General features: G+C 41.2%; 1 protein-coding gene across 6 annotated transcripts in view; it reads left to right on the forward strand.

Annotated features, from left to right (window-relative positions):
• MOB3B (MOB kinase activator 3B) overlaps positions 1-22321 on the forward strand; it is a 119433-nt gene that overhangs the window by 72558 nt on the left and 24554 nt on the right. For 5 of the 6 annotated variants that reach the window (XM_069776000.1, XM_069775997.1, XM_069775998.1 and 2 more), the window contains one exon: positions 19722-19924. The exons of the other annotated variant lie outside the window; for it this stretch is intronic. In XM_069776000.1, coding sequence (XP_069632101.1) covers positions 19722-19924 — 203 coding nt within the window. The remainder of the gene's footprint in view (positions 1-19721; positions 19925-22321) is intronic. 6 annotated transcript variants of the gene reach the window in all.

Genomic DNA, 22321 nt, shown 5'->3' on the forward strand with positions numbered 1-22321 from the left:
CTTTCTTTTTTAAACTTTCTATTGTTAATTCCTGGTGACTGAGACAGACAAAGAAATGAGCATGAGTACTCTCAGCTGTAGACTCCAGCTGCTAATTCAACCAGCCAGACTCTGCTGGCTTTGGCAGATGGTTCTTTCTTAGCACAACATCTTTAATGGCCCACTTCCCCTTGTTGGCCAGGGACAAGCTGTAAAATCAATAAATGGTACTTAAAGATACCTATTAAACTTTCCATCTGCGTACCACGTTTGAACTCCACAAACTGCCTTGTTACTAACATGATTTTCCCAAGCGAGACAGCCACAAAGTTTCCAATTTATATTTCAGTTGTTTTTGAACATCGTCTGCATTTTGAATGTTTTTTTACTCAAAATATTTTTGAAGCAGAAGTGCAAAACTCTCTGAATGTTTACTTTTAGCTTTGATGGTCTCAAAGGAAAAAGGAGAACTTAGAGTAGCTTTTAAAATCTCAGAAATTATTAATAATTTGAGCATGTCATGTGTGAATGCCAGAAATGAGTGATTCTTTGAAGAAACCTTGCTTTCTGGATGTTTGGAATGTATAAGAGGCAGCACGTGATTCAGGGCAATGGACAATCGCTGAATCTAAGGCCATACTTAATATTAGCTTCCAGCACTGTGGTGAAACTTTACTGTCTGAAAGAATAAAGAGCAGCAGGAAAGTTGTAAGAGTTTTCTGTGATCTGGAAAGTGGGAGGAGCTGTTGACAAAACCCTTACACAGGACGGCACCAGATTAGTTCTTAGTGATGCCATACACCTGTGCACTAAGTTGAAATAGCAGAAAATGGTTAAACTGCCATGGTTGTCTGACTATGAATAACTGCCAAAGAAAGTCAAGCGGGCCAAGGGATTAATTATTAAGTGCGTCAGCTAACAGAATAAGGAGCAACAAGCCAGAGACAGCTGAGGTAGATTGTACTCCAGTGGCAACTGAAATTGGTCTTTTCTTCCCAGAAAAATCTAACCATTCAGGTTAATGAGGTGTTACTGCAGGGTGTGGGACAATTAACTCTCCTACTGTTGCCTTACTTAAGGAATTAGGTGTTCAGTATTACCCTGTTGACCTGCCTTGCTGGTGTTTTGTTTTGTCTTTTGAATCAATTGACCCAAACATTATTTTTATTAGCGAAATCCATCTCCTTGATTACCTTTTGTGTCCTCACACCTGGCAAGTAAGCACTACTTAACAATAACTAAAACAACAGTGTGTTACCAACATTGTTCTCATACTAAATTCAAAATACAGCACTGTACCAGCTACTAGGAAGAAAATTAACTCTGTCCCAGCTGAAACCAGGACAGACTGCATTTTTGCAATGGTCTGGATAACTGGTCCTATATGGGTATGGCTGTAGCCAACAGAAAGAGTTTCAAAAAACTATGTCTATTTTCAGTAGAGCCATCATCACAGAGTCATCTTCTTGTGTACATTAGTTTCTCTTTGTCTGGAAAATTTGTTTCAGGATGACTTGATTTTCTTTGACTCACTTCTGGCACCTTGTCACATAAACTATCTCAGTTTACCTTCTAATATGTACAGGGTTTTTCTGTTGTTTTTTAAGAACTAACCCAATTAAAGAACACTGTATATGAAGGGTTTTCCCTATCTAGTCCTTGTTCTTTATCCATTTTTGATGAATCCCCTTGAAAAAAGTGGTCTCTTGATCATGATACAATTATGGTATTTGCATACTAATAGCTACTTTGCAATGTTAAGACTGCAGGTGATAAATGCATAAAATATTGACTAGAAAAGAAAGCAAAGTGTAGGAGTAAATAGTTGAATTCTTCCGCTGTGGAACTGAAGAAGGTCAGCTGTAGAGTTCTGAAGCCTGACATGGTGGGACTTTGATTCCTTAACATAGGTAAGCTGGAAAAAAGGGTGAGCAACCAGGTGATAACATTTGCTGATGTTACAAAGTTATTCAAGGTAGCAGGACAGAAACTGACTTTGAAGGATTGCAGAAGGCAATACTGTGAGACAGTAACTAAGCAATAAAAAAGCAGATACAATTAAGTGTAGAAAAGTAAGAAGTGTTGCTGTGGGAAAACAGTCCTGGTTTCTCTGTAAAATTATCATCTCTGAGGCAACTGTTACCATGCAGATTAAGAAAGTTCAGTGCCAACCAAACGTTAAGAATTACTATGAAATAAATTGGGAGCAAACCAAAAAGCATAATATGCACCTGTGTAAATCCCTGTTTCTCCCACACCTTTTTGCAGTTCTCTAATCACAGAGAAGGTAAGGTTAAAACTGGAAAAGTTTCAGAGAGGGCAACGAGGATGAGCAAAGGTATAGGAACACTTCTGAGTTAGGAACAGAGGAGTTGACTTAGACATGTCTCCATAGAAAAGAGGTGAGCTGACGAGCAGGATATGGTACGAGCATTGCAGGCAGGGTTTGCCTGTCTACTGCCTCTTCCAAGCCAAGAACTCACCAAGGAGAGTGAGACATACAAGAAACACAGTGCCAGGCAGACTGCAGAGCACTTTGCCAAAGGAAGATGTAAGTGGAAGAACTACAGGCGGGTTTAAGGGGTAGCTGGAGAGGCAGTTTGAAGAGAGATCTATTGCAGGCTACGGTAGGCTCAGCAAATTGCTTGAGCAGAAAGTGATCAAAGGCAAGGAGGTCATTAGGAGAAAGCATCATATATAGAATACTGGCCTGAACCAGAACACTTGTTTTCATGTTACTTCTGAAGTAAATTTTTTATTCTTCATTAGGCCTTTGGATGTAAAGTATTCACCTCTACATCTAATTTGGCTTGGACAAACAGGCAGAAACAAATGGAAGCAACACACCCCAAGCTGCTGCTGTTCTGAGTTGTCCATTGTGCCCTTCTGACAGACAGTGCCTTCCCTTGTGGCCTGCTTGTGAACCAGTACCCAAACTGCTGCACCTTTCAGCACATTACAGTGAACCAGCTCTGATCTGAGTTTTAGATCAGACATACATGTCATAATAATAGCAAAGTATGTGAAGGGATTGGTGTGACAGGTTGAAGCGGTAACAGCCAATTGATTTGCTATGCCCCATGGTCTGTCTGCCTGAGCTGTAAGTTTCAGAGAAGACAGACACATTTGTGGATGGTAAGCTGAAAATCTCCATTATGTTTGGCAGTGTAGTAGATCTTTTGAGTTGCGGATGTAGTGCTACATTGAGCACTGAGTGCAACAGGCTTTTTTCTCCCCCTCTTATTAGCTTTGTTACTAATACTCATCTTAGATTTTCAAGGCAGGTAATAGAAAGATAAGAAATTTTGTAACACTGCAGTTACACAAAGAAAGCACAAAGCAGGTGGGACATAACTCTCTGATTCCACAAAGCCCTACCTTCTATATTTGATATTAAGCCTGTGCTTACATCCACCCCTCTTCAGGTAAACACCCAAGAGCAAAGACATGAAATGGGAAATGGTAATATTAGGGAATCTTGCCATCAACTGTCCTTAAGTTATGTGTTTCTTATTTTTACTGACACCCCCCACCCCACCCCCCCAAGCTTTCTGACAACAGGAATGTGATGCTTTAATGGAATTGCATACTCAAAGAACAGTTTAGGGAAGTTACCTTCTGAGGTCATGTTATCTCCTCTTTCACCCCAAACTATGGGGTTTCTAAAGCAATTACAAATCAGAATGACAGAAATTGTCCCTTGTCACACAGAGGTTTTGTCAGAAAAAAAATAAAGAGAAAGTTTTAATGGTATGTTCTCAGTTGGAACAGCTTAAATTTAACTGAAAACAGTAATTTAAAGGTAAGTGGATCTGGAAGGTTGATCTGTATGCTGATTAATAAGGCTACATGTTTTCCACTTGCGCTTCTCTCTTTAGTGTTTCTAGAGCTGCTGCATGTTCTCCCTTTTGCACCAGAAAGTTCAGTGGAGATACTGCAGCTCCTCTTGGTGCCTAGTAGTGCATCCAGAAAATACCAGTGCTGTAAACAGATTTTTTGAGTTGGCAGGGTGCCACAAACGTCTCAGATTCAGGGATTGATGCAGCCTTTATTTTAACCTGAAGTTTACTGCTAGGCAGGAAGTGAAAGTATTACAGACTGCGGACTGTACATACTGCTTCATGATCTATACTCAGGGAGAGCTTGATTTATATATATATAAAAAAATATATAAAGTTTTAAGTGATACACTCCACAGTAGTGGCAACACTTCTGTTGGGACTTACTGTGACTCAATAATGGTCTGGAGGAACTCTAAAACTGTAGTAAAGTCTTTTTGTAAAGGACAATCCATAGCAAGTTTTGAATGAATGAACACACAATGGGGTCAGTGTGATGTCTCTGTGTGCTCTTCAGTCATCTTGTATGCAAACTTAAACACAACTTAAAACGCACCTTTTGACTGAACTTTTGTCTTAATAACTGACAAAGAGCAGATTTTTAAATGAATTTATTTTGTTTAGTCTTCTGGATTCTGTCTTTAGAGTTCATGTTTCAAACTTTTTTTTCTGCAGAATCATGAAGGCTCAAACCTTGTGTTTAATTTTGGGATAGATAGTAAAAGATTTTGTGTATACATTTATATAAAACCAGTCCAATTTTTCACATAGCCAAATGCTTCTAGGAGCTTAAGTGCTGCAAGATAAAATGTCCATGTAGGAACACTTGTGATGGTGTCTTAAGAGTTCCCCATACTCCCTAAGGCAGCATGATCTCCTAAGCCCTTGGAGAGGTCTGTGCACAAAGTCATTTTTTAATGTCTTGCAGCCTTCACAATGTTTGGAATATGTTGACCACACCCCGAGACTGATAAGCACATTGTCCTGGGAATAGTCCCACTGAAAATGTGTTCTGAATCAGGAGCAGGAGGGGAAGACTCTAATCATGGTGATGCTTTCAGAGTAAAAATAAACAGACTTACAATGACCTCAAGTCTGTGGAGATCAATGCAGTTGTATCCATTGGGTTCAGGGTAAACTTAATTCAGTTTTCATAGAAGCACATACTGCAATGTGTAATAATGTCCATACTAATGCAGTGCCACTGTTGAACATTTTTTCATATTTACTCACTTTTTGTTGATACAAAAGGTGACATTTCTGGGAAACAATGAGTGGATTCCTAACCATGGTATAGCCAAAAAGTATGACTTGTTACAGAAATTAGTATGTGAAGTTCTGTGCACTGTATATTGAACAACACTACACCGTAGTATCAGCCTGTTATGGCCAGCCATCTCTTTCTTCTTACCAGTTCTAGTCTATCTAGGTTTTTAACCTCGATATAGCATGTTTATTGCAGGAGGGTTTTTGAACACAGTATGTAATAATTTTTCTTTTAATGTCGTTCTATTTTCCAGCACAGATCCATGCTGAATCTGAGTGGTGGGCTGCAGAGCCTCCTCGATACTTTCTCTTTTCCTCACAGTCATGTGTTAATTCTTAAATGTAATAGATGAACCTGATCCCAGGGCATGCACAAATAACAGCTTGCCTAAAGAATATATCATCTAAGTTCACAATTGTTTAGGTAGTGCCTATGTGTATTTGCACATGAAGGCACTGTACTGAAAGTGTAGACTTATAACAACACATAACTAGATCCCTTCCCATGCTTCCACTTCTCATGCAGTAGCCTCTTGTGGTGCACCACTAGTGCATACTATGTTATTGTTAAAAATTAAATGTTTTGCTTGGTGTTTTGCTCTTGTTCTGATGGAACTATGTGATCCAAGCAGAGAAAATCAAGCACTTGGTCTTTGCAGACCAGTTTTACCTCATTACAGTTACTAGCAATGAACTCCTTGTTGTGAAAATATATGAGTTTATTGCCATTGTTCTTTGAACAGTCCCACTTTCCACGGCCATGTTAAGCTGTTGCTGTCAGAAGAACCACAACTGCTGCTGTGTTTATCTCTGGGATAGGAGGAAAGAAAAAGGCATAATGCCTTGAGCATGTAAACTCTAGAGCCTCTCTCTGTCTTCTGTCACAGGTGGAGTTCTCCAGTATACTTGTAACAAATTGCACCACATTAGACATTATTTCCATAACATTCAGCTTCCTGGAACATCACTAAAGGGTAAGTCGGCAGGCTGGCCTATTCACTCTTATGAAGATCTAATGTTTTAAGACACACACTGAACTGGAAATCCTGAGGGTGAGAGCAGGATTTAAGAGACTAGTATTGATGCCATCCTCATCATTTTAAAAATCAAAAATATAAACAGGTCTATTGTGAGTAAGCAGGAGGAAATAAGAAATCCATTTTCTCTATGATTTATTCATGTTTTTGTTCCATGGAGGAGACAGCTTGAGCCCAGTACCTAGAGATACCCTTCAAAATGCAAAAGTGAAGCCCTTTCTGAAAGTCTGTCCTTGCCTGCCAGCACACTGACCTATCAGAGCTCTGCTAGTAAACCATGTATCAGAGAACTGGGTCCGCAGTAATTTGAAGCTCTCCATCCATTTGCTTGGTAGTCCTTTTTTCAGTAATGCACAGCTGACTTCATTCCAGGTGCTAGTAGTTAAATTGCCTTTGGCAGCACTGTCTGAGATGAGGTGCTCTGTATTTTACACAGTTCATTGGTGCTCAGAGCCTAAACACACTAACTCAAAGCCTGAAAGCACAAAAGAGTTGGAACTAGCACTGGTGCTACTGTGTGCCTCCTCTTTAAGGACGCTTAAGGATAATTGCTGAGCCAAGACCACATTCACCCATTGTCCTGCTTTACAGACAGGAAATTTAAGTGTCCAGATACATAAAGCTGCCAGCTCTCTGTCAGGTTTTACACCCAAGTTTTATCTGTCCTTCACTGTCTCAGCTTTCAGGCTATGTTAGTTACAGTGTGACCATATACATGCCAGTAAACTTAAAAGGTGATTGATGTTATACACCGTATGAGCAGTGGCAGAGATCATGTAAGCTTAAGTTAAACCTATAGATAAAAATGTATAGACATTAAAACAATAAACATGAAGATAAATGAATGTTTATCTCTTTAGATGATTAATCTTAAACATATAGATAAATCAGTCTCCTCAGCAAGAAACTTAAAAGTATATGTTTAGCTCTTACTGAAGTGGAGTAATCACCCTTGCTAGTATAAGTGCACTTAGTCTTCCTGTAGGTTTCTAAGGCTGTGCTAAAACCAACAAAAAATCCCTGTAAATCCCACCTTCAGTTAAATTGTCCCTACATGATGAAAACAGTGTGGGGATCTGACCAGTATTTCAGTTTCAGAGATAAGGTGAAAGGAAAGGCGGCAGTGTAGATGGTATCTGTTGTGCATCTGAGGACTGGAGTGGGGATATATACTATTTTTCTGTCATTCATAAAAAAGTATTTTATTAATTTGTATAGGCACCCTAAAGAAACATTTTATGATTCTGTGTTTTAATTTCTTTAAGCTTTTCATTTATGAAAATTAAGGTCCAATGAGTGTTTTCTTGTTCTCGTGAATGAACTAAAAGTAATTCCTGCAGAACTAGCTTCTAGCTTCTAGAAGAAGATACTAAGCTAAAATAATCTTTGGCTTATTTTCTTCTCAGGTCTGTGATATTCAGTAGGCATTAAATGGAATAACAGAAAATGTTCATAAGCAGTTTTCAAGAGCCAAAGAAGAGTTCATGCAGCTGAAGCTGTTGCAATATAGAAATGTTCTTTATGTAACTTTATTTAAAAGGTCTGTTGATAAGATGGTGTTGCCCATGACTAGTGGGGCCTGAGGTGTTTCTTCTAAAAGTAGTGTTCGAGGCTCTCAAAAATATTTGATATTCCAAGCTTTGGTGAGTGGGAATTGGATGATGGATGCTGAGTTAGGGAAGGATTCAGAGTGTATTAACCCTGTAAAAGATCTGTTAATGAGAAGATTTTACTCTAGTGAAATCAGGGTGCCTTGTTTTCTCAGCTGAATTTGATAACAGAGCAAATCAACTTATTTTTGGCTAGTTATGTTTTAAAATACTCCTTTCATTTGTTCTCTTTGAAAACTTTTTATCCTGTAGTGCATTTGATTTTTATTGAGTTATTTTCATTCAGAATTTTTATTAGCACATGAATCTTGCAAAAGTAGTTGGTTAAGGTCAAGTTAATGCAACTTTTGAAATTGTTTCTGTAATTGTCCTTTGCTAGTGACATTAAAATAATATTACGCTGCTTAAACGGGATACTCCTGCTCATTGATTTTCCAGACTCATTTTCAATGAAATTAGTGGTAAAGCTTCTTTGGAATTTCAGGTACCAGATGGAGCCCTAAGCATCTGAAGAGGCAGATCGTATCTATTCATGACATATTGGAAGAGTCTGTTTAAATGATAGTAGCTCCTTTACATGGGCAATAGTAGGTTTTGAGTGCCTTGTAAATCCAAGCATCATTGGGCTATACTTTAGCAGTAAAGATAGTCTTATAGGGGCATATACAATCAAAATATTCAAATCTTTTTTATATGACTTTAGTTCCTGTTTTGGAATTACACTGAATCCAAAACCTGTCAGTCAATAACAGCTTTTATGCAGGCTCCACAAACTCCATGAGTCTGTGTGGGTGTGTTTCCATGTGTGGATTTGTGTGTGTGTGTGCGTGCGCCTGCTGATATAACCTGAAATGTCTTGAAAAGTGCTGTCATCTGTGAGCATAAAGTCCCATGTATTCTGGTTCCTTTTCCAGAATGATTTGAAATGGTCTTCCTTTTATGAGATGAATAAGTTACTGCAAAATGCAGGAGCGCTTCCTGGAGCAGGACTACCCACTGGGCTACACAGTCATGCTGTGTCTTCTGCTGCCTTCTGACATTGCAAGTCTTAGAATCATAGAATCATTTAGGTTGGAAAAGACCTTCAAGATCATCAAGTCCAACCATCAACCATGCCCACTAAACCATGTTCTGAAGTGCCTTTTCTATATGCTTTTTGAATACCTCCAGGGATGGTGACTCAACCACTTCCCTGGCCAGCCTGTTCCAATGTCTGACAACCTTTTCAGTAAAGAAATTTTTCCTAATATCCAACCTAAACCTTCCCTGGTGCAACTTGAGGCCATTTCCTCTTGTCCTATCTCCAGCCACCCAACAGAAGAGACCAGCACCCACCTCACTACAACCTCCTTTCAGGTAGTTGTAGAGAGCAATAAGGTCTCCCCTCAGCCTCCTTTTCTCCAGGCTAAACAACCCCAGTTCCCTCAGCCGCTCCTCATAAGACTTGTGCTCCAGGCCCTTCACCAACTTGGTTGCCCTTCTCTGGACACGCTCCAGCACCTCAATGTCTTTCATGTAGCGAGGGGCCCAAAACTGAACACAGGACTCGAGGTGCGGCCTCACCAGTACTGAACACAGGGGGACAATCACCTCCCTGCTCCTGCTGGCCACACTATTTCTGATGCAGGCCAGGATGCCATTGGCCTTCTTGGCCACCTGGGCACACTGCTGGCTCATATTCAGCTGGTTGTCAGCCAACACCCCCAGGTCTTTTTCTGCTGGGCAGCTTTCCAGCCACTCTTCCCCAAGCCTGTAGCATTGCATGGGGTTGTTGTGATCCAAGTGCAGGACCTGGCACTTGGCCTTGTTGAACCTCATACAATTGGCCTTGGCCCATAGATCCAGCCTGTCCAGATCCCTCTGTAGAGCCTTCCTACCCCTGAGCAGATCAACCCTCCCTCCCAAATTGGTGTCCTCTGCAAACTTGCTGAGGCTGCACTCGATCCCCTTGTCCAGATCATTGATAAAGATATTAAACAGAACTGGCCCCAGTACTGAGCCCTGGGGAACACCACTTGTGACTGGCCACCAACTGGATGTAACTCCATTCACCACAACCCTCTGGGCTCGTCCATCCAGCCAGTTTTTCACCCAGCAAAGGGTACGCTTGTCTAAGCCATGAGCCACCATCTTCTCAAGGAGTACCACGTCATAGGAGTGAGAGACAGCGTCAAAGGTATTACTGAAGTCCAGGTAGACAACATCCACAGCCTTCCCCTCATCCACTAGGCGGGTCACCTGCTCATAGGAGATCAGGTTGGTCAAGCAGGACCTGCCTTTCATGAACCCGTGCTGGCTGGGCTTGATCCCCTGGGTGTCCTGCATATGCCATGTGAGCGCACTCAAGATGAACCGCTCCATAATCTTCCCTGGTACTGAGGTCAGGCTGACAGGCCTGTAGTTCCCCGGATCCTCTCTCTGACCCTTCCTGTAAATGAGCGTCACATTGGCAAGACTCCAGTTGTCTGGGACCTCCCCTGTTGACCAGGATTGCTGGTAAATGAGGGAGAGTGGCTTGGCAAACTCCTCCGCCAGCTTCCTCAGTTCTCTTGGCTGGATCCCATCCGGTCCCATAGACTTGTGAGTGTCCAGGTGACATAGCAGGTCATTAAGTATTTCCTCCTGGATTATGGGGGGGTATATTCTGCTCTCCGTCCCTGTCTTCCAGCTCAGGGGGCTGAGTACCCTGAGGATAACTGGGCTCACTATTAAAGACTGAGGCAAAGAAGGCATTAAGTACCTCAGCCTTTTCCTCATCTCTGGTGGCAATGTTCCCTTCTGTATCCATTAAAGGATAGATATTCTCCTTGGCTCTTCTTTTCAGCACAGTAGCTTCAAGATGGCATGAAGAGTGCAGCTGCCCAGATTCATCACTTTTCTATTGATGAACATACTTCCCTGCAAAAAAGTAGAAATAGGTCTGAGTGTCCTTAGCTCAGATAACACTACCTTCTCTGGCTCTGCTCTGAAATGAAAAGTGTCACCACTGCCTTTGGTACTGAAGCTGATGCAAGCAGTGTGTATCAGGCATGTGCTGAGCATTCCTCCGAGGAAAGCTGGATATCCTGTTTAGTGTTGGAACATCAGTTAGTATTTACATGGGAGGGAGGGACTGACCTCTTCCAGTAAGGCAGTTCTCAGAAAACACGGGAGGCTAAACTTCGGGTGCCTGGGAGGGTCCTCAGTTGAGCGAGGGCATGGACTGGAACCAGCTGAAGACAGAGTAGCTGAGGTTGCAGTTACAGACTTCTGAACAGTGAATCTGGCTTAGCTCTCTAACGTTCGAGAGTGCTTAAGTGTGCTGGGAGGGGGTTGCTTGGCTCTTTTTTCTTCAGCTGATGGGTTCGTTCAATTTTACAACCTGTTAACAGTTGTAAAAACAGAGTAATGAAAAGCATCTCTTGTGCTACCCTCAGATCTGATGTTATAAAAGCAAAAATAGTTAAACATGGAAAAGCAGATTTAAAAGCTCCAACTGGCTCTTGCTCGTCAGCCTGAAGAATTCTCTCCCAGGATGCTGGACTTTATTCCAGGCTGCACTGTTGTAAATCAGGATTGACTCAAACAAAGTCAGGGACCAGGATTCTGTTCTTGGGGTTTTTTTTCTTAGTTTTCCTAAGAATTTCCAATCTTCCACTAAACTTCCTTTGCATGCTGCTATATAATTGTCTTTCCCTGTCTCATGAAAGAGCTACACTTTAATGGAGGGAAAAATAACTCATTAAAAACTTCTAAATCAGCTCTCCAAGGAACTACTGATATGCACTGAGGATATTGTCATACACACACAAGATTCCTAAGTCAGAAAACAACTTGCATTAGGAGACACCAGGGCTGTAATCTGAGGTGTTAGAACTGCCTGAATGTTTCTTCTAATGGCCCACTAAAAAGGAATTTAGCACAGTAATCTGAAGAATGAAGGTTTCTTTTGTGATATTAACCTTTGAACTACAGTTACTTGTTAAAGTCAAGCCATGAGTTTTGGCAGATGTAAGGCCTCTTTTTCAGTCAACTGCTGGAACATCCGTGTCTTGGGGACAGGAGGCTGTTTTGTCTGATTCTGAGTGCATCTCTAAGACCACGCTGCTTGCTGCTTCTGATAATGTTTCATATTGCTGCATCTTGCTGCATTAGTAAGCCCAAGAGGGGTCCTTAGAACAGCACGTAACTTCCAGTGTCCCTGTGAAATTAATGGGGAGCCAGAATGTTTGTTTCCTGAATACATCAGAAGTTAATAAAAAAAATAAAAGCCGTGCTGGCCAGTGGTGCACTCAGCAAGGAAAGCCCAAACCATGTCATTACCTAGAAATTGTCAGGCTATGGTAAGTATTGTAGGAACAAAGCTATTAACAAACCTCTGCCATGTGGGAAGGAAAGTTTTTTCATTGATATCTTGGCCAGGCTACAGCGTTCATACATTCTTTTTCCTTGCATTCACTCACTGGGTTAATAAACTCTCTTTTCCCATCCTAAGCTGTTATACTGCCAAATGGCTGCTTATTTTCTGTCCCAGAAAGAGGCTGCATTTTGTTCACCTGTACTATAGTTTCTGCTAAGGCAGGGAGAGCTCTAAACTATTCTAATGGATCTCCAAGCCTATTTTGGACTATGTATATTTTAATGCCATATAAAGTTCAAATGCAATGCTCCAACAAATCTCATTCTGTTACTATAGTGAAGATGGATCTTCCAGGGCAGATGAGTTACATTGCGACACAATCATGACTCTGCAGCTTTTTATGGCATTCAGTGTTCTCATTGCCTTGAATACCTACAGATCTATTCTAATGGGTTTATCAGCCTGGTTATTGTCTGGGGTAAAACTACCCTTGCTTGGTACAGGCAGCAAGAGTGTTCTGCTCTCTAGCATTGCAGTGTTTCTTTTCTGTTCCTCTGCAGCAGCAGAAGCAGAAGCAGAAGTAGTATGTAACAGGGAGGAGGTCAGGTTGTAGTCAGGAACAGCCATTGTAAATTTGCTTAAAATCCAAGGTATCTGGCTTATGCAGTGCAAGGATTTAGGTCCCTCTGTCTCTGATTTCAGGGTGAGTCAATTCAGGTGCTTTGCATACTTAGGTGTTTCACAGTATTTGCATTATAATACTGCTTTTCCAGTGAAATTGTTCATTAAATGGCAAAGTTTAGTGCCATCACCCATTTCTTCTATACAGCAGCAGGGAGAGCTGTTGTGGATGTTCAGGTAGTGCAAAGCCTCAAACAATTTTCTGATCTGTACCCTGTTCCATTTAGAGTTCTCTCCAGACAGCACATGAGTACCTTTTTTGAAGATCTGACAGTGGGCCTTCCTGCTGATTTATTCGCTCAAGAGTAACACTGTTAAGAGGTAGTCCCGCTTAAAAAGAGAAAAGGACACCACTTTGCTTAGAAAGCCTTATAACCAAGAATGTTTTCCTTTTTTCTGCTCTCTCTGACATGAGAGCAGAACGGAGGGCAATATCAGGAAGATGTAGGTACATGGTAGTCTAGTTTATCCCTAACATTTTGCAGCTGTCTGCTTATTTATGTGAGGAACAAAGTCCAGCAAAACTGACATTGTTTTCATGCACCCTTGAAACCGACACTTCCTTGACTAACACACTGAGATAACATTAAACATCTGCTTGGATCACGGTAGCTGTTTTTGCAGCAAAGCTTCCAGCCATAGCTGAGGGCATCTTTTGCAAATTTCTGTACTTGGGGCAGTGATAGGAGAAGGAAAACATGGAGGGAGGAGAGGAGAAAGGGTTTGATTCAGGTGCCTTCTCCAAATGGTTAGTTTCTGGTAACACTGCTTTCTTGCTCCTTACTATAAAAATGGAAAAGATTCTTACTTTACCAGGTTGGCATGTTTTTAGCCTGTGTTTGCAATAGTATAGTGTCAATCCTTTTGCCAGTGGAGAAGGGAGTCTCTCTTTTTTCTCAGATGTGTATTTTTAAAAAAGAATGAATTATGACTGTGGCCTGTAAAAGGATTTTCAAATGTGTAGCAAAATTTCTGTGCAAAATTGCCAAAGAGCTTACCACCTTCCCTTGAGTAAAGCAAGCCTTCAAACCATGCAAGAAGGTCAAAAATGCTCATGCATCTGGCATCACAGAAGATCTAACTGGGCAGTCATTTTCATTGCATGTTACAGGCGGGACTGTGAGACAGTCAAGAAGTGCATGTAACATTACAGGCAAAGACAGTCAAGAAGTGCATGTAACATTACAGGCAAAGACAGTCAAGAAGTGCATGTAACATTACAGGCAAAGACAGTCAAGAAGTGCATGTAACATTACAGGCAAAAAGTCAGGGTTCTTCTTTCTGGTTCCTCAGCATCAACTTTCTGGGACCATATACTTTCTGACTCTTGTCTAGAGATAATCAGGCAATAAACCCTATCATGACTTTTCTTCTGTTTCCTCTCTAACCTGTGCAACTGGCCTACTTCAGGGGAGGTTGTGACACATATTGAAGTAAGAAGATTCAAGATTGTCGTATGTTAAATGAGATGGACTTTTTGCCTGTTCCATTCATCTCAGACCTTTAGTTACCCTCCTTTATCCCCACCTAATTTAGTTTCTTTAACGTCTAGTCTCTCTGTCTTATCCCACCATTTTTTTCCATCGTACAAAGCACAGGTTTTGTATCAGCAGGGTTTAAATGAGAACCTTAATCATGGCATTAAAACATCTGTGTTTTAAAACAACAACAGACCATTAACTTACTGGTAATCACTGCACAAGATGGTCAGCATACTTCTCCGTGTTATTGTGACCAGCCTTTTGAGCAGATAGCAGTCATAATACTGCTTTGGGGAAGTGAGTGTCATGAGAGGAGGGCCATGACACTGTCTGGAGTTGTCATGTATGTGGAATACTCAAAAGAAGTAAGACAACTGATTAATGGCATGACTTAATTTGTTAGCACTGTGCTCTATGTCCGTTCGGCAATGGATAGATTAGATCTGGATGCTTGCTCCAGCACAGGAGCAAGTCACCCAATAGCAAATTAAGAATGTGTAAGGAATGAAGTCAATAGCCTACAGAGAACTGTGGGTATAAGGCTGATTTGAAAAAGAAGGGGGAAATCTCTCCATTCTTCAATGGAAAAGAACTTGATAAATGGTTCGAGCCAGCTGAGTTTTGGAAGTTGTAGAAAGTCCTGCTCATGTTAGGAGTCACCTTTTCTAGCAAATCAACAGAAGCAAAAAGGTCAAGGGAGTATGGAGAGTTTGAAGCGCAGGGGAAATGATGTGATTGTTCCCCTATGCTGCTGTGGTGCATCTGTCACCAGGTTATATGGCTGCAGCTTTTCTGAAGGAGAAGGCCGTCTGTTAGTACAGCACTGGCAAGTACAGCAGACACTCCAGAGGTATGGGTACAGTCATGCTGGGCATGTTTGTCACTGGTTATACCAGGCCTATCTACCCCCCACTTAATTGTTTCCCAATTGCATATATAAACCTGAGTTAAAAGAGCTTCTACTGTGTGACTGGGACATTTGAAAGGTGCTTGCACATTCTTGGGATGTAATGGGGAGCTCTGGGGTTTTGAACACCAGGTTAGCAAAAACCACTATTCTGTTACTTTCTTCTCATACAGCAGCACTGGGGCTCAGCCTACAGATGAATCAAGGCTGCCAGTTCACTCATCCAGAAATACTTTTTTCAGCACGTAGCAACCAGCTCAAAAATTTCAGTGTCATCTTTGTATTTCTTTGCCTTTTTGTTAAGGGGAAAGCTGCTGCCCGAGCATTCAGACATCAATCAAGCAGTCACACACACACACCAGCCAAGACTGTAACTGCTAGGAGTGGACTGGAGTCTCTTCGCATCGGGCAAGTCCAGTGAGCTGGCGGGTGCCCCTTTCGACTCCTCACATGCAGACATACACAGACCCAGACACACAGAGACACTCACACGCCCCCCCTCCTTCGGGTGCTGCTTCTTCCCTCAGGGTTGACCCTAGGTTCCCCAAAGCAGAATCTCTAATCAAGGCCTTCAAAAGAAAAAGTGTAATTTGTTCGATCTATGGTGCACAAATTTAGACAGCTTGAGCTGGGTGCCTCCAGAGAGGGACCCCAGAAACTAAATCCCTGGCCTTACAGTTTAAGTTTCTGCCCCTCACACCATAGTCTGGTCCAACAGTAATATTCAGGTCTGGGGTCTTCTCTCTCATTGGGTCCCTTTTCTCGTCTCTAGGCAGGTTCTTTCTCTTTCCTGGTTTTAAGGGTGGTTGTTACTATGTCTGCTTTTCCTGGCTCAAGCTTTCCTGGCTCTGGGGCTTTCTGAATTTTCTTACTCCTCCAACCAGAGAATAGGTCAATGTTAAGCAAAAGCATTAAGCAAGCTATGAGTTCTGCTTTATCATGAACGACTATTTTTAAGTAGCTTAACAAAGTTCTTAAAGCCATCCAAAACATACTAACAGCCTCTATAATTTATATACATTCCTGTGCTATTATAGCCTTACAAACTTATCCCATGATTGCCATGTGCTGTTTACGTCTTGTTTGGGTGTCTTCCACATGCTCTTGTAGCTCAGCTTTGCCACCTTCCAAAACACTTTTAATAATGATAACTCAGCAATTTAATTCGATGTTTTTACGTTCTGCCTCTTTGAAGTATCACCATGCAGATAGCAGGGCATCTTCTTGGAAATTTTTTTCACTGTTAAAAAGAATCCAAAGTTTAAATATATATTTGGACTTTCGGTGGGTTTAGGGTTTTCTTCTTTGTCTTCCTCTCCTTTTTTTAACTAGAAAGTTCGAGGAAAGGAATTATTACATCTGGACTCCATGTTAAATGAGGGCTTGGAGGGGGAAAAAGCAAAGGCTACTGTGGCTGAGCTGAAGAACAAAGAACAGACTCCATAATAAGGATTTAAATCTAAGCTATTCCATTCCCAAGAGCCACTCATAATAATTATGTTCTGTGGTTGATTTATTTATAACTATAGCAGTTGCAGTGGGAGCAAAACATTAGGCCAAATTCTGACCTAAGAATATAAATCTAGAATAATTTCACTCTGATTTTTTAAATTTTAATGGCATTACTTTGGATTCATTCTACTGTAACTGAGATCAGAATCTGTTCTGTTGTATTAGATTATTCTTTTTCTTTGAGACTGCATTTCTACCATCCTTTTGTCTAATTTTGAACACAAAGAGCAGCAGAGTGTATGTTTAAACTAGTGTGTCAGCCATCTCTGTATGCTCATCTGTACCTTGACGCTGACCAGACTTTGAGCCTCCTCTGTACTCCAGGGACAGACTGGCTGACAGGCTCTCCAAGGCTGTGGAGTCTAGCTCACTGCACAGCTACCAATTCCTTTCAGTGGTACAAGGAGGCACTTTTTAACTATTTAGGACACCGTCTCTGCTTGTAAACCAGTTTTGCAGAAAGGGGAGAGAAGTCAGAGAGCCATTATGGATTCTGCTGTACCCAGGTGATAAATCTGTGGTAGCAGCAATGTTTCACTATTTAAGAGTAAATGAAACAGATAGCTTTGCAAAATTGGAGAAGTTCCGCAATGGCAAATGAAACTACCCAGCCTGTCTGAAAACTTAATGCATGTGAGGAGCTCTGGGAACACTGCAAGTTTATTTATGCACCCTAGACTGTACTGCACTGGCTATTTTTTTTCTGTGTGTTATTTACATGTCTTCAAATTGTCTGCCTAGCACATCAAAAAAGCTGTCAGATGAAAAGTCCTTTCCCACAGCAGAAACAGTGCTCTACAGCCTTTGCGCTTACTGCCTGTAACTGTTAAGTGGGAACATGGGCTGCAGAGAAGCTAAAGGATTTGTCAGCTTGGTTTATTCAGCTTCTTTTAGTCAGTTAATGTAGAAGTATTAGTTCCTTCATTACAGTAACATTCTTCAGTAACAATCATATGTCAGCCTGTGGAAGATGAAACTAATTATTCTCCATTTTGGGACATGCCTGTTCTGGATCAGAAAATACAGTGCCTTCAAGAATTCATCTCTTAGTTCAGTAAACCAGCTTGCAGTGACAAGTGCCAGCTATTCCTCTTCCCCCTTTTTTAAGACTTAACATCTTCTTGGGTATATTTTTAAAATTCTGGTTTGGGTAGCTTTTACAAAAATGTAAAGCAGGCTGCTTCTGTAATTGTTCCTGAATTTAGCCATGCGCTGATGGCTGAAATGTGATCCCCTGGTTAATAAGCAACTAACTTATTGTTAAGTATCTGTTATGGTTTTTGATAGATTGTATTTATTTTACCTTTGGAAATAACAATCATTTGTTATAATCCAGATGTTTGGCTAATTGTATAGAGTTTTGATTCGAATATTGCCAAGACATCTGTACTTATTATCATTTCCTTAGTTCAGTGATGTCTCAGTTCATGGATTGAGCATTTAGGCCTCCTCCACTGTGACCTTTGATATTAGCTTTAGCATCAAGATGAGTGGATGTGACAACCAAAAGCAAAAACAACCAAAAGCATTTCTTAAGGAGATAAAGTAGTTGTGTTTTGATAGATCCGGCTATTTCTCTGGTCCCCGGTTTGTACATCAGGAGCAAGAAGGGTTGCACTGCATCTCTAAAGCTACTTGAAATTATATAAAAAGGATTTGCCTCTGATGAACCCAGCATGGGCCAAAAAAACTCAAGACACTTTCCCACATCATCTGCACCTTAGGAATGGCAAATGTAGAGGCAGTGCAAGGATACGCTGAGCAGGACAGTTCTGTATGCTGATGTGTTCCCCACATACATGCTAACAGACACAGCGGTGTTCACATCTGCAGTGGATATACCCCAGTACCTACTCAGCCAGGGAGTCCAAAATGAGGCGCATGTTTCTGTTGAAGGGACCCAGACTTGTTACAACCACAGTTGATATTTCATGTAATCTGTAATCAAAAATATGTTTTCAGTACGGAAATTCTCACTGTATGCCCCCTTCAGTGAAACTGTGCAATTTGTCCATTAATTCACCTCTCTTATGAGTGCTGAGCAGTATTTAACAGGAGACTAAAATTTGAAAACTAGAAAGCTTGCAGCAGCGTTAATTTAATATCTCCATCTTCTTTCTGCAAATAATAAATGTTTATGGGACTGGTTAGCTGTAAGGTTTTGTGGGTTTTTTTTTAAAGAAGCAATAACTACAGTTATGTAGTTCAAATGTGACTAAAATATGAACTATAACTAAAAATCAGGAAGATGTGCACAAAGCAAAGTAGCAGTACAGTTTAGAGCATGGCACTAAAGTCATCATGTCTGAGGCACAATCACAGAAGGAGATGAACCCTTCAGCTTTTTGGGGCAGCTCAGTGGTACACAATGCCATGCAAGATCAGTTTTTAATGAAGGGCAGATTTTAAGGAATTATTGGTGCCACATTGTGGACGCCTGGCTGTTCACTTGCAGATATTGCTTCTGCTGCTGCTTTGGAGTCTCCAGCTGCAAAGTAGTGTAACTTCTAAGGTATTTTGGAAGAGCTGTTCTTGTGTGTCTCCAAGAATTATTTTATTAAAAGAGCAACCAGATTGGTACACATAACTGGGAGGAAGGTGAAAACAAAGGGGTCTGTCCTTCAGTCAGGTATTTCAAATTTGTTACTAAATTTGATGCTGTGAAATGCCACTGTTTAATAAGATGAGCAGGAGAGTGTCTGTCACTTCTAGGATGAGCTCTGTATGTATTAATATTGGGAACAGCCACCTTAGGATGTAAAGCCATTGATGTTAATGGGACAGTGTGCACTGCAATGAAAATCACATTTCTGAATGTTACAATACTGGATGTTGCTCCATTAAATTGTTCAGGGAAAAAGGATCAGTACCTGTCATCTTGATCCATTAAAGTTGCTTAAGTATTTGGTTGTCTTTGGTGCTAGCGGTCAGACAAATGTATGCATTAAGTGATCTTCTGGATTGGAAAGGAGGCCTGGGAAGTCTTAACCTAGTTTGCAGTTACAAACTCGTGCTTTGCTCCAAAGCTGTTGTCTTGGGAGGATGACAAGCCTGCCTTCTCTGTTCACAGGTGTTCCCTTTCCAAAGAACTTCCTTCAGATCTGCAAGAAGATACTCTGCCGGCTTTTTCGGGTGTTTGTTCACGTCTACATCCATCACTTTGACCGTATCATCCTTATGGGGGCTGAGGCCCACGTCAATACCTGTTACAAGCATTTTTATTACTTTGTGACAGAGCTCAACCTCATAGACCGCAAAGAACTAGAGCCTTTGGTAAGTGTGGGGTCTGGGGGAAAGCTCTAGGAAATTTTCCTCCTCCCTTCACTGAGCCTTTCCCACACTTGTTGCAGTGGGCTTCTGCTGGGAATAAGGTCCATGGTTGAACACAGGCAATTTAAAGGGATGAACTCTTGCCTCTGTCCATAGACCCATTCTACCTGCTCCAATATTTGAGAGATGCTCATTAGGCTCAGTAGAAAAAGAAAAGTGCAATGTATTTTGTATGGAAGAATACAAGGTGGGAAATACTGCCATTTGGAAATAGAAGTTCATTTGTCTTCTGCTTCTTCCTGTACTATAAATTTTATATATAATTTTATTCTGTCTTTTTTCATTGGTCATTAACAGCATGGTACACATAGCAGTCACCTGAATACATGTGAAGGGAACAGTGGTCTATATAAAGGTGAATTTTTTTTAATTTTTTTTTTAATCTTTAAGTAGGTGTTTGTGAAGGTATTGAGTGTGTTAGATCCAGAGCACACTCTGGATCTAAGTGAGACAGATGAGGTGAGACAGCAGTTCAGACAATTAGCAGTGTAACAAAACCAGGTGCTTCCTTTTGGATTGAAATAGGTCAAAATTACATTCATTGTTTCCAAAAGTAAGGCTCCAGAAATGGAAACGCTTTTGCTGTTGCTTGCAGATGCAAATAAAAGAAAAATGTAAGCAGAGAAGGAAAAGTAAGGTGCAATTCAGAAAGCGGTTTATGCAGAAACCCTCGCTGCGGGCACTTAGCCAACTTTAAAAGGGATCAGGGCAACATTTCTCCATGGGTCAGAGTTTGGAAAACACTGTGTTCTACAGCTTTTTGATGAAGTGCTAGAACCATTGGGATATTTTTTTTTCCACAGAATCAGAGGTTGGCTGGCACCTGTGGATATCTCGTAGTCCAAATCCCTACTGAAAGCAGTGTCACCTAGCAAGGGCTGTCCAGGACCATATCAAGTTTTCTGTTGTTCCACATGAAGGCACATTGCAAGGAGGTGTATAGCATAGTTGCTATGAAACACTTCTGAAAATGTGGCAAAGTGATGTTTGCCTGCATTTCTGCAAGAATTGGAGCTGTTGCAGGTGTGGTACATGTATATGCTTATGTTGATTGAAGGAGAGCCTGTGAAGTGAGACAAAATGGATGGTTTTGTTTTCAGCAGTTTACAATGCCTGCTGAAAGACACTGCATATGGCATGTATTGATAACCTGCAATGTATCTATGGTTTCTTTCTAGACAGGAGAACTTAATATGCTACCTAAATGTGTTCTAAGGGATAGAAGGAGGCCCTGCAAAAGAGAATTTCCCTGCCAAACTAGTGATCCTAGGTTCGCTGTAGCTGTTAAATGCTAAGGCTGTGTCACAAGCAAGATACAAGGCAGGATATCTCAGAGGTAGGAAGAGAGGCAATCTTAAGGCTGTTACAAGGTCCTTGCTTGCTTTGGAATACAGAGAACACAAAAATGATTTAATGCTGCAGTTGGTGGTTAGCAATATTCCTGCACTAAGCAGACAATTGAAGGGTTGGGGCCAGAGTGGTGCAGGAGGTGGCCCAAGTCCAGCAGCAGAGCAAGCTAGGAATGTGCTTCAACTGGTGTGTGCTTTACCCTTGCATTCCAGCATTCTGTCCCTTCACAAAATTGCCCTTATGATCATCATATGATGCAGTATTATTAACTTTGCTGGGATGCAGGGTCTCCCAGAAAAATGTTTTACCTGCACTGGGGAGACATTGTGTCAGCAAACCTTCAAAGCTCCACTTGCTTCCATCTTACTGTCCTTGACAGTGTGGAAATGCAGAAAAAAACCATATATCTGTAATTTTGTCTTCAGCTGGGCAGAGGAAAGGGAAGGAGTTGCCAAACAAAAGCAGACATTACAAATAATCTTGAATTTTAATGGGGTAGTTGAGACAACCTGTGCCCTGCCAGGTTCACCATGGCAGGAAATGAGCCCACATTATCTCCCTTAATTAGAAAATGGGCCAAGAGCTGATTAAATAAACAGACTGCCACATGCTTTAATAAACATGAAGGCAACTGATTTATCAAGATAACTTCAAGAATGGAGAATAATTGGGGAAGCAGGCAGTAGATGAATACTAATACTAGCCTGCAGGACTTATGCTCTTTGTTTAAAATAGATTTTATCAGCCTTTTGCAGCCCGGTGCAGCAGTTATAAAATCAAATGAAACAAATGAGCCAAATACACTTCCCCCTCCCATTCAGGAATTGTGTAACTTGTCCTTTCTGCAGTCAAAGAGGGGACTATAGTTTAAAATGCTGCATATCTTTTTCCCATCCCCATTGCTATGTTAATATGACAGATCCCGAAGTCTTCATAGAGCTGTTTTATGTGGGGACAAAAAAGGATGTTGGCACAGTCACTGACCCCGCA

This window comes from Haliaeetus albicilla, chromosome Z (genome assembly GCF_947461875.1).
Source record: "Haliaeetus albicilla chromosome Z, bHalAlb1.1, whole genome shotgun sequence".
NCBI classification, from domain to species: domain Eukaryota; kingdom Metazoa; phylum Chordata; class Aves; order Accipitriformes; family Accipitridae; genus Haliaeetus; species Haliaeetus albicilla.